The sequence below is a fragment of the Mastigoproctus giganteus genome, chromosome 1, assembly GCF_048544385.1.
Source record: "Mastigoproctus giganteus isolate SK-2022 chromosome 1, ASM4854438v1, whole genome shotgun sequence".
In the NCBI taxonomy this organism is placed as follows: Eukaryota; Metazoa; Arthropoda; class Arachnida; order Uropygi; family Thelyphonidae; genus Mastigoproctus; species Mastigoproctus giganteus.
Window position 1 is genome coordinate 190,575,744 of NC_143575.1, and position 13,182 is coordinate 190,588,925.

General features: G+C 37.8%; 1 protein-coding gene across 3 annotated transcripts in view; it reads right to left on the minus strand.

The window, feature by feature from the left end:
• The window catches only part of LOC150091388 (DDB1- and CUL4-associated factor 6-like), a 405,008-nt gene that overhangs the window by 244,611 nt on the left and 147,215 nt on the right, over nt 1–13,182 (minus strand). For all 3 annotated transcript variants that reach the window (XM_090375313.1, XM_090375305.1, XM_090375299.1), the window contains exons 7-8: nt 8,845–8,980; nt 1,809–1,969 (exon numbers count right to left, since the gene is read on the minus strand). In XM_090375313.1, coding sequence (XP_090231439.1) covers nt 1,809–1,969; nt 8,845–8,980 — 297 coding nt within the window. The remainder of the gene's footprint in view (nt 1–1,808; nt 1,970–8,844; nt 8,981–13,182) is intronic.

Sequence of the window (13,182 nt, forward strand, 5' to 3'; positions counted from 1 at the left end):
TTCAACTAAATCCAGTACTGGAGGAAAGGGACTTGGGTGTTACGATACGGTCAGACATGAAATTCTCTGAGCATTGTAAACAGGTTGCAAGGAAGGCCCATGGTGTCCTATCGATGATCTATCGAACTTTTGCAAGTAGAGATAGGGATGTGATAATCCCATTATATGAGGCTTATGTTAGACCACACTTGGAATACTGTGTTCAAGTATGGAGACCGCACCTAAAGAAAGACATCGAGCTTCTTGAAAGGGTGCAAAGAAGAGTAACTCGCCTGGTGAGATTGGCAAAAGGGCGTCCTTATGAAGAAAGGCTTCGAATATGTGAGTTGCAGAGTTTGGAAACTAGACACCGTAGAGGAGATTTGATTGAGGTGTTTAAGGCTCTGAGAGGTATCAGTGAAATGAATGAGGACAACATTTTCAAGATTATAAATGATGCTAGAACTAGGGGACATAAATTCAAGTTACGGGGGGAAATGTTTAGATTGGACTGCAGGAAGTTTTATTTTAGCCAGCGAGTTATAAATTACTGGAATAAGCTGCCTTCATGGGTGGTAGAGGCCGACAGTTTGGGGAAATTCAAAAGTCATCTGGATAGTACTTTCGGGTAAGGGAAGCGCATAGGATGATAGGTTTAATTTCCTTTTTATTTCTTTATTTTATTTTATTTTATTTTTATTTATTAATTATTATTATTTAGTTATTTATTTTATTTATTTATTATTTATTTTATTTTTATTTTTTTATTTTTTTAGCTGGTGCAGCATAAGCCATAGGCTTTCTTGTACCATGCGGCCGTTACTAATACTAATACTAATATTCAATGATGGAATCTGCTTTGGGCTCAGAAATACCAAGATACTCAGAAATACTCGTCTTACTAAGGTTTGACACGTTTTCCTTTGAATATTCATGTTAATCAACATGCGGGCTCAGTTCGCGCTTCTCGTTCAGCAGTGTTAGAATTAGTCTTTCACAGCGTTAACAGAAAAACATACTTTTTTATTTAATGAATCCAAAATACTTAGTGTCCAATATAATTATACGCGTCTATTAATTGCAGAAACCGTATAAATTATATTACAAGAAAATTCTGTGAATGTTCGCCGGGCATATCTGATCTCCGATTCGTGGGCTTTTACGCACATGCGCAAAGACAAATAATCCCTATTTAAGTTTCATGCTTGTCCGTATTTGGTAATTTTCATTCCTGATCATGACATATGGTCGAAAAGCGTTGGCAGCTTCAGGAAGGAAAATCGTTTTGCAATTTATTCATTAAATTCCTTTAATTCATTTTCTTATTTTTAATTGTGTTAAATTGAGTTTTATTGTGTTAAATTGATTTTTAATTATTTGTTACTCTAATGTAAGATTTTCGATTTTTTTCGTTTTAATTTCTGGAGAGTATCATTTGGAAGTGTTCTACACTATATTGCGGTAAACTTCTCTTATTATTTTACAAATATTATTATTGTTAGCCATATGGTGCAAGGAAGCCTGAGGCTTATGATGCACCAGCCAAAAAAAAAAAAATTCTGGAGTAACCCTGAGAGAGAGAGAGAAGTAGAAAGGAATCACCAAGAAAGAGAAGAATGATAATATCCAGCTCAGGACCCTGGGTGTGCCAAGTTCATACCCATCAAATGTGAGCCCCTGGGGTGTATACATTAGGATAGTGTCTGTATGATCTAAACTCCATCTATTTAATTACAATTTTATTAGAAATGGAATATAATTAAAATATTATATTTTAATTTGTGAACTATAAGAACTATAACTCAATTTAGAAATTTTTATTAACTAACCTTTACTTCATAGAGATAAAGGTAGTCTGAAGAATAGCTAACTAGCATTTCTTCTCCATCAGGACTGTAGCTGACTGATGTAATTCTGTGGCTACGGCCTTCCAATTCAGGGACACTGAAACGTGAAACCATGGCTTGAATACCACTACCACTATGACTACCTGTAAAAAAATAAAAATATAAAAATACTCAATTTGCTGTTTGTTCTAAAAACCAATTAACAATGTATTCACATTCTGAGAAGGAATTAATTCTCAAGGGCAAACAGCATCAAGTAGCTAAATCATTACAAGGATATTCAATTTAAATATGCTTGATGCATGACAGTTCTCAGCAAGGTAGTGTACATGTGTGCTTTATTTCATCTCCTGTGTGTGTGTGTTAGTTTTTAGTTTAGTTATTTGGTTTATTGGAGCATTAGCAACTAAGGCCATATTGCTCCGGGATATGCGGTGGTCATTCCCTGACCTTTCCACATCCTCCGTATTTGGTGGTGATGGGCTCGAACCCCGGTCTAATCAAGAAGCATGTGCTATGCACTGCTGCTCCTTCCCACCTGGCTACAGAGGCGCGCGCGTGTGTGTGTGTGTAATTTTGCACATGACATTTCAAATACAGAATGCATCTAAAATGGATCAGTGTGCAATGATTCAATTTTTAACTGCTGAAAGGAAAGAAATTCATAAAAGATGGTTGCTAGTGTATGGTAAAGGTTACTACTAAAGGTCACTATCATAGAATGGTGAAAAAAAGTTCTGAGAAGGAAGAGAAAGGACATGATAAACTGCATTCAGGACAGCACAGCACAACACACAATATCATCTTAAAAATTTCACTTCAGAAATTTTGCAAATTTTACTAAACAACAACAAAAGTATAATGGGTAAAGAACTTTACAACTGCTAAATAGGAAGTGTGTGTGTGGTATGGTTGTTTATTGGCGCATTAGCTGCTATGGCTATAGTGTGCCTATTCTTAGGAGTATTATAAAATAATCTAGTTTAAATTAGTTTCAGTTTTGAAGCCTATTATATAAGATGATACACTTCAATTTTTTTTAGAAAGCAGAAAAGTTCGTTAACACTTGCATCCTCTCCAACGACATGATATAATGTCAATGGTTCTCGACGATTAGCCAGATTTTGAAATATTGCAGCTCGATGTTGTTGATACTGTGGACAGTCAATCAGAATGTGTTTGACTGTTAGATGTTCTAAGCAGTGTGGACACTGAGGAGGATCATCGCCCATTAGTAGATGGAGGTGAGTCAGATGGGTGTGTCCTATTCTCATTCGTGTGAGTACCACTTCTTCCCGCCGCACTGTCTGATTGCTGGAGTGCCAGAACTTTGGGTATTGTTTCAGCTGGAAAAATTTGTTATTCCTTTGGTTATGCCATAATTCTGTCCACTATGCAATGCATGCTGCTTGAATTAAGATATTATAATCGGGCGCTGGAATAGGGACAGAAGTTAGGTCTGAACTTGGACTTTTGGCAGATGTATCAGCCACTTCATTCCCTTTTATGCCTAAATGTGCTGGAATCCAGCAAAACTTCACTAGTTGTTGACGGTGATAAATCTGCAATAACAAACTCCTGATTTTCATTAAAATATGGTGATTCTTTTGTGATGTATTCTGCATTGCTTTAATTGAGCTGAGAGAGTCAGTATATACTATATATTTTGCAGATGGATGTACAGTCAAATTTACTAGAGCTAACTGTATTGCATACAGTTCTGCTGAAAAGTTGCTATACCCAGGTGGAAGAGAAGCTGATATGACAGCAGAGGGAAACACTGCTGCTGCTCCAACTGTTGACAGAGATTTGGAACCATCCGTATATATCGGCAAGAAGTCAGCATAGGTTTGAATATGGCTAGCATGGAGTTGTTGCATAGTCACAGCCAGTAGACAATTCTTTCCCCATTGAAGAAAATAGGTATCACAGGTCAGTTGAGGAAAGGTAGTCCATGGTGGATGGGAGTAATTCTTTATCTGTTGCCTATTGTGGAGAGGAACATTCCAGTTCTGTGATATTTCAAGGAGCTGTAGGCCAGCTGGTTGGATTTTACTTGGTTTATTTCTGTAGAGATTAACCAGTGGTTGATTAAAAAGGTATGGCTGAATATGATGCGAATAGCAAGTTTGTATTTTGGCTGCATGTTTAAGTAATAACATTTTTCTACGAAGATGCAAAGGGGGCTCATGAGCTTCAATGTATAGGCTCTGAGTTGGAGATGTCCTGTATGCACCAATTGCAATCTGCAGTGCATTATGTTGAATAGGATCCAGCCAGCGTAGCACACTCCTTCGGGCAGAATCATAAACTGGACCATAATCTAAACGGGATATAATCAGTGCTCTATATAGGAGCAGCAAAGTTGTACGATCTGCTCCCCAAGAGAGGGCAGATAAAGCTGTTAGCATGTTGATCTTTTTAAGACAGGCAGTACGTATTAATTTAACATGCTCAAAGAAATTGAGCTTACTGTCCAGGATTATTCCCAAGAATTTCATATTGCTGGCAATCGGAATGGTGGAATTTGAAATCCGAAGTTCAGGATCTGCATGCAATTTGCGTTGACAGCAAAAGTGGATCGCAACTGTTTTCTGTTGGGAAAGATGATATCCATTGAGCTCAGCCCACTTTTGAACTTTATTGAGGGACATCTGCAATTGCCTTTCGATAGATCTCATGTTCTGAGAATGGCAAGAAATAGTGAGATCGTCAGCGTACAGGTAAGCCTCTACAGTATTTGGGAGTACTTTTGTAATGGAATCAATTCTAAGGGCAAACAATGTTGCACTCAAAACTGATCCTTGCAGTACTCCTTCTTCCTGCGAGAATGTAGCAGAAAGGGAATTTTGATATCTCACCTGGAAAGATCGGCTCTTCAGGAAGTTCCTAATAAATATGGGTAGGTTGCCTCGTAGACCAAGATTATATAGGTCACTGAGAATGCCATACCGCCAGGTAGTATCAAATGCCTTCTCTATATCAATGGAGACCATGACAAGGTGTTCGTTTTTCACAAAGGCATTGCGAATTTCAGATTCCGCCTTGATCATCAGATCTAGGGATGACCTGTTTTTGCGAAAGCCATGTTGACAATTACTCAGTAGATGTTGAGTTTCAATGATCCAAGTGAGTCGACTATGGATCATTTTTTCCAGAATTTTACCAAGGCAACTTGACAGAGATATTGGTCTGTAACTATTAGAATTGGAGGGATCTTTTCCAGGGTTCAAAAACGCCAAAACTGTAGCATGGTGCCAAGAGGTTGGATAAATATTTTCAGGAAGATCCGGTTAAAAAAGATTAGAAGCAGTTGTAAGTTTTTGTCATCGAGATGCTGCAGCATGACATAGTATATGCCATCTGGCCCAGGGGCACTGTTTCGTGTTGTTCTGATGGCCTGTAAAAGTTCACAATATTGCAGAGGCTGATTATAGGGAAGTGATAGTGAGGTTCGAAAGTTGATAGGGTCTCTGTTCGGTGGCGGTCTTAATTTTCTGGAATTTTGGAGTGTAATTTGATGCAGCCGATATTTGAGCGAAGGTTTTGCCCAAGGCATTGGCTATATCTAGAGGAGCAGAGAGTTCTTGCCCATTGCAGGAGAGAATTGGGGAAGGAACAGTTGGAACTTACCAGAAAGCTGCCTAATTTTTTTCCATATTAGTCTGGAGTCAGTGTTTCTATTGATAGTTGATGCGAACCTAGTCCAAGAATCTTTCTTGGCCTGCTTTTGAATGTAACGCGCCTTTGCCCTTAGTTTGTATCTAATTAGATTAGCTGTGGTTGGAGATCGACGGAATAAATTAAATGCTTTATTTTTTTCCTCCTTTGCTTTTGTGCACTCTTCGTTCCACCAGTAGTTGAAATGCCGTCGGGACGGGGGATTTGATAATGGAGTTGAGTACTTAGCTGCAACTAAAAGACGAGATGTAATATAATCAGTAACTTCATCTATGGGCTGTAATTGAATAGTTTTTTTTGTCAAGAGTGATTGCTGATTGAAATTTGGCCCAATTGGCTTTAGAGAATTTCCATTTCCTGCAGGGTTCATCTAATGGTGGTTGTGTAGTCAACAGATTACAAACAATTGGAAAATGGTCACTGCCCATGGGATCATCCAGAGTGGACCATTGCATAGCTGAAAATAGTATCGGGGAGCAAATCGATAGGTCAATGGCAGAGGTCTGTCCATTAGGTAACTGTATATGGGTGTGCGAGCCACTGTTAAGAAGAGTGAGGTTTTCTTTTTCCAGTAAAGTTTCAATCAATCTGCCATGTCTGTCTAATTTAGATGAACCCCATAAAGGGTGGTGGCCGTTGAAATCCCCTAGCAGGCAGATAGGGAAGGGTAGCTGCAATAAAAGTTCTTTAAGATCATTATAAGAGTAAGCATGGTTTGGTGGGAGATAAACTGAGACTAGAGTTAATGCAGTTTGAGTAATCAGACGCACAGCGACAGCTTCGATTTGGGTTTGGAGAGTAATTTGCTTAGCTGGAATCCTTGTACTAATTAAAATAGCTACACCACCTCGAGCAGAATCGGATGTATTCCGATCTCGTCTATAGACCGAGTACTTTTTGATGGAAATGGAAATTTGAGGAGTTAAATAGGTTTCTTGCAGGCAGAAACCAAATGGAGAGTAGCGATTAATTAAATAACGGATGTCGTCAATGTTTCCACAAAAGCCTCTGCAATTCCATTGCAAGATGTTAGACATTATTTGAATTTAGAGGAAGAAGCTGTATCTGACGTGGCTGTCTTATGGCGTTCTGGCTTTGGTTTGTCTCTTTTCGGAAAGGAAGGGCGACCAGTGGCCATCTCTTCTTCTGCAAATATTTCCAGAATTGGATCTTCCTGTTTGGATGGATACTCTGCCTCCATCGATTTGTCCTGGATAACCTTTTTTGAAGTCGAACTATCATTATTTGTAGTGGCATTCACTGGCGGAGATTGAGATTTTGCTGGTATTGTGAGAGGCGAATTATTTGCTTGGTCTGAGTGCTTAACGGCACTGGACTGTTGCTGAGAGAGGACAGCCCGAGCCCAGTCAGAGATGGAAGTGTTTGAAGGAACGGTAACATCGGTTTGTGTGGCAATGGTTTGATATTTTTTTGTAATATTGGCATAGGCACGGTTAGGTATACTCGGTGCAATTAATTTTCTAGCCTCCTGATAACTAACTCTGTTTTCAACTTTATATTTCACAATTTTTTTGTCTGTTTTCCACTTCTCACATGTCTTAGAGTAGGCCGGATGGTTGCCTTTGCAGTTGGGACAGATCATTTCTTTCACCGAACAATCACTTTGAATGCGATCGGAGGAACCACAGTTGGGACAAACTGGGTTGCTTCTGCATGTTGTTTGAGAGTGGCCATACTTCTGGCATTTATAACATCTCAACGGATTGGGTATGAAAGGACGAGTGCGGCAAAGTAGATATCCAGCTTTTACTGATGAGGGTAGGCTTGGACTGTTAAATGTAAGAATGATATTTCTGGTAGGTGTGAGAATATTGTCTTTTTTTATCATAATTCTTTTTACAGCAATTACATTTTGTTCCTGAAGCTCTTCTTTAATTTCTTCCTCCGTCGCATTCATCAGGTCCCAACTAGATATTACACCCTTTGATGTATTTAGGGTTGCATGTGGAGTTACTTTCACTGGAATACCAGCGAAAGTTGTCTTTTTTAGTAATTTTTCAGAGTGTGTGCCATTTATAGTTTCAATAAGTAAGTCCCCTGATTGCAGTCTCTTAACCGTCTTGGGAGACCCTGCAATACTTTCCAGGTGTTTTTGGATTAAAAAAGGGGATAGCTTACTGAGAGGCTGGTCAGATAGTGAGTGCATAATTAAGAATGCAGGTAAGTTTGTCACCGAGGGATTGGTTTTCAACCTCTTTACTTGCGACGAATCATGGTCATTTTCTGTGTTTGGCCGACAGCTCGACGGCTCTAAAGTTGGAAACATACTTTGTTCCATGTTGGCTCCTCTTAGCCCCTGGCAGATGAACTTTTCTGCCAAGGTTACTGACCCCGCCACGGGGAGGCAGGAGCAGTGCCTGGTGTGACCAAGCGAAAAGTAGTAAGTGGTCAGTAGTAAACTAGAAGAAATAAAGAAAGGTGCCTTTCCTTTTTTGCTCTGTACAAGTGTTTTTGTAACAAGAGCTGTTTTTAAATGAATAGATTTATTAACGTCAAGAACGCAAAATAACTATAAATCACTTTTGAGAAATCGCAGTAATAGCACAGAGAAATCACTCAGTCACAATCGCTTGGCACCCGGGGCCGCTAAATAGGAAGTGTTGACTCCATTAACATTTTGAGTACTTGTTAAGCTATCAAAAAGAGGGCTATGAAATGAATAAAATTATGAAAGGAAATGACTCTTAGTGGCATCATTTTGAATCAGAGTAAGTTTGCATGACAACAGTAAGTCTACAAAAACAAAAAAATACATTCCAGATTGTTCCAGGAAAAGTTAAAGTAACTGTTTTTGCTGATCATTGTGGTTTTCTGACATTAAACTTTAAATTCACTTATTCGTTCAAAATGGTATGCTGAAATTCTGAAGTTCCCCCCCCCACCATGGTACACCAAACTGACAAATCATCTTGCTTCTTGATAACTATGCTCACATGTTCCCAATTACATTCAGACCTTGCTTCAAAAGACATGCTGCTAGTTACTCAAACCCTGTTTCAGATTTCTCACTATGTGACTTTCATCTTTTTGATCATTTATAAAAAAATATTCAAAAATACTGAAGGAAAAACCAAAGCAATGTAATACATGTCAAGATGTTAAGTGACTTTTTAAAATTTTTCAAAAATACTTTCTAAAAGCTTAAAAACATGTTTAATTGGATAAACATTTCTACCTATTAAATCACTTCTATTATAATATTTTTTCATTTGTTATATATACATCATATTTAAATAAACTGGGTACTAATATCTTCACAGTATTAACTTGAGTACAAGCACATTCCGCCAAATGAAAAAAATAATATGTAGGGTACCTGTTGCTTTGGTTCCAAGTAATCTACGATCAAATATACGTACAGAGCCATCTGCACAGCCAACGCCAAGATAATAAGGAGAGTAAGGACTAATGGCTAGAGATGTCGATGCACACCAGCAATTAAGAAGGATGTCCTGAAAGGGAAACAAATTATTTTAAAACATTTAATAATTTTTAATGGCAAAACTAATATTTTTCATTTGCAAATTTTAATTTTTTCAGTTATGTAATCAGTACAATGAATCAATATCTGAACCATAGCAAAAGAAAATCATTTTCCAAAAAAACATGCACTGTAATCATATCTAATCTTACCTTGAGAATAAAATTAGGTACAATCACATTCTCAACTATACTAATAAAAGACATTAATAATGATAAAACATATTTTGCATTTGCATGTTTTCTTTTAGTTTTCTGTATATAAGTTTATTTATAAGATAAAATTTAAATTTTTATTTTAAAAATTAAAATTTAAGACATAAAAGGTGATATTGTTGTACACATTGGCACTAATGACACTAAGAGTAAGAGATCTGCAGAAACACTTAACAAGACAGGACAACGTTGAAAAAAGTTGCGAGTTAGGGTTAATTTGAAAGTTTCTGCCATTCTGCCAGGCCACAACAGATGGAGTATAGGATGAGAATCCTGTCAACCAATTTGGCCCTGAAGAGATTGTGTAAGGCTCATGAGGAAGAATTTTTCTCAGTGTGGTCTGTGCTTGTTAACAGAGACTGCTACTAAAGGGAAGGGAAACACTAAAATAGAAAGGATGTGAAAATATTTGCAAATGCTATTAAGTCATTGTAACGTGGGTTGAAAAACTGGTAGCTTGGGGAGCACAGACTAATAGATTAACAAGAGCCACAGGCAGAGTTAAATTGATCCTTGCACTGCTTTTATTGGAATGAGCAACAGCCTGGAAAGTAAGGGGCACTGAGGATTTCAAGGACTGCTGGGAGCCATCGTGGAACAAGCAGATACATGGGGTGTGTTAGGGTAATTAAGAGTAAGAACAGGTACATGTGTACATCAATGCTACGAGTATTTGAAGTGCTGGTCAAGACATCAAATGCAGACAGTGTTGAGATATCAGAGACATGGTGTCACTCATACATAGGGGATGCATAATTTGAATATGGGTAGTACAATGTGTGCAGAAAGAACAGATGGAATAGGAAGGGGAGGTTATATTCTTAGTTAAAAAGCAAATCTAAGACAGTACATCCATACCTGACATGGGTGAAATGCAATGGTGAGTCAGTCTGGTGTGACATAAGCACTGGGAAAGCAAAAAATATAGGCTTAATGACTCTGATGAGTAAAATGAAAAACTATACAGAGCAATAGAGTGGATCAGTACGCCTTACAATGGAAGATTTAACTTTACAGATAATCACTGGAACTTGTGGGTTGGTCAAGCGCAACTTAGCAAGGCCTTTGTGGATTTATTGAATGCCTGTTTTCTACAGAAGCATGTTAGTGAGGCAACAAGAGGTAGTAATGCTCTTGATCTGATTATCAACAGTGATTATTCATGCACTAAGAATCTGTATATAAAAGAACCAGTAATCATAGTATATAGATGTGGGATTTACTTAAACATGCAACTACCATTAAAGATAAAGGGAAGGGTTTTTGCTTTTATAAAGGTGACAATAGTGGTCCTACAAAACAATTTCTTGATGTGTGAGACCACTGTAGTCTCACATAATAGAAATTTCAAATTCTATACAGTGTGATGAACTGATGAGGTTACCATTAGCATATTCTAAATGGGAAGCATTAAAGGAATTAATTGTAGAAGCTATTAAGGCTTTTCATACCAAATAGGAAATACTCTTCAAGGTATGGTAGAAACCTATGGTAGATATAAACTACTCTGTAATCAAGTCACAAAGAATGTTGGGAAAGTTGTTGTTGTTGCTGGGTTTTTAGGAACATTAGCAACTAAGGCCATATTGCTCCATGGATATGCGGTGGTCATTCTCTGACCTTTCCACATTCTCCGTATTTGGTGGTCACGGGCTCGAACCCCAGTCTAGATCAAGAAGCGTGTCCTACGCACTGCTGCTCCTGCCCACCTGACTACGGAGGCGCCAATGTTGGGAAAGTGAAGGCAGGTTAGAAGAAACCTTTGGAGAAGGATGCAAAGAAAAACAGCAAAAACTTCTTCATTTATGTAAAGACTAAGATGGAAGGGGATGAATCAAATTAGTCCACTAGATATCAATGGTTTAACTGTTGATGATCCTGCTCAAGTTGCTGACAAACTGAATAGATATTTTGCATCTAAATTCGCACACGAGGAATTCTTCAGGGAAGTGGAGGCCAGAAGTTTATCAAACTCTAACAGGGATCTAAATGATTTTGTAATAACTGATAGAAAATGGGAACAGGAATTGTTGAAGTTAAACATAAGAAAGGCACCTGGGTTGGATGGGATCTATCCAATTATATTAAGGTAAGCAGAGAAGAAAGTAAGTAAACCCTCAGCCATAATTATGAGAACATCATTGATTCAGTGGAGATCACAGCAGACTGGAGATGTGTGAATATATTCCCAATTCACAAAGAGAGATCAAACGGTGACACAAGTAATTACAGACCTGTTAGCCTAACTTCTGTTCCAGATAAAATAATGAAGTCACTGGTTAAAGAAGTAATGCAGGGTCATCTAGACAAGGCTGCAATTACACTTCAGACACAGCATGGGTTTGTTAAGTGGGAAACCTTGTCTGACCAATTTTATTAGTTAGTGCAATGTGGTCACAAAGGAACTGGATACAAAAAACACTTTGATATCATATATGTGGATTTCAGGAAATATTTTGATACTGTTGGACATAAAACACTGCTGTACAAATTGGAGCAATGTGGCATTAAGGGCAAGTTTCTGCTATGGATAAAGGGATGGTTGAGTGGGAGAAGATAGAGAGTGGTAATCAATGGGCACTGCTCCAAGTGGACTAATGCTATTAGTGGAGTCCCCCAGTGTTTGGTGTTGGCTTCATTGTTGTTTTCCACATTTATCAATGATTTTGATGAAGGCATGTCAAGATTAATGTCCAAGATTGCAGATGATACAAAGTTTGGCAGATTGGTTAATGGCAGTATGCTTGCAAGAGGAGCTGAAAAAGTTAGGTAGATGGGCTAAGAAATTGCAATCTGAAGTTTAACATTGATAAATTGACAATGATATGCAGCAATTTTGCCAGCAGGGATCACAAGGTGATTATCCCACTGTATAAGGCAATGGTCAGACCACATCTTCAGTTCTGAATACAGGTCTGGAGGCCTCATTTCAGGAAGAATGTGGGGATGCTAGAACGAGTACAGAAAATGACAATGAGATTGTTGAGCAGAACAAATGGGTGCTCTTACCAAGAAAAGCTTCAGTTCTGCAATTTCACCATCTGAAGACTAAGTATCTTGGTGGAGCATGATCTCCCTTTCACAACACACTGTTATTACCTTTAAAACCACGCTGTGATTGCCCTATGGCACTCCTTCAATCAAAATAATCTTGCATTATTTCTTTTACTGTTGGTTCTATTATTTTCCATGGTATAGAGCTTAATCACATGTCTGTAGTTATCCACTTCACCCCATAAACCATCCTTGTGAACCAGGAGATACATTTAAACATCGCCAATCTGTAGGTCCTACTACTGAGTCTAAGGATGCTCTCATTATTATAGTTAAAGATATAACTACCTCTTTTCAGCTTCTTTTAATATAATTGGATATATTCCACCAAAGCACCTAGAATGATAGATTCCATCCCAGGTGTTTTGTTTACTTAGAGCTGCACATAATTTCTTTTCCCTTCCACTGTCTTTCCACTGTTACAAAATGATTTAACTCTCATCAACATTAGATAAATTTCTAATAATGCCATCTCTAAAAAGTCTCCACATGTGAGCATAGATACAAAATATTTATTCAGTTTATCAGCAATCTGTAAAGAATCATTAACAGTTAGGCCATTCATATTCAGTGGACCAATGTAATCCATCCCTATCCGTCTAATATCAATTTTATCCAAAATTTTCCTTGCCACTTCTCTTTGCCCCTTTAAGATTTAGAGACCTCGTAATTGGATTCAAATTTGGTACGAGGTTATTACCACATTGACCAAGATTTTTACAGCTCCGGCAAACACTAAGTTTTCATTTATATTTAGTCGTTTTATTGACTTCATTATTATACTAAATTATGTTCTATAAGTACCTTTATAGTTCTAGCCAAACTCTGTGGTTTATTTTTGAATTTAGGCAGTGATTTTGAAAGTTAACTTAGTGTCTGTAACTTGCCACCACTGTTATACTAT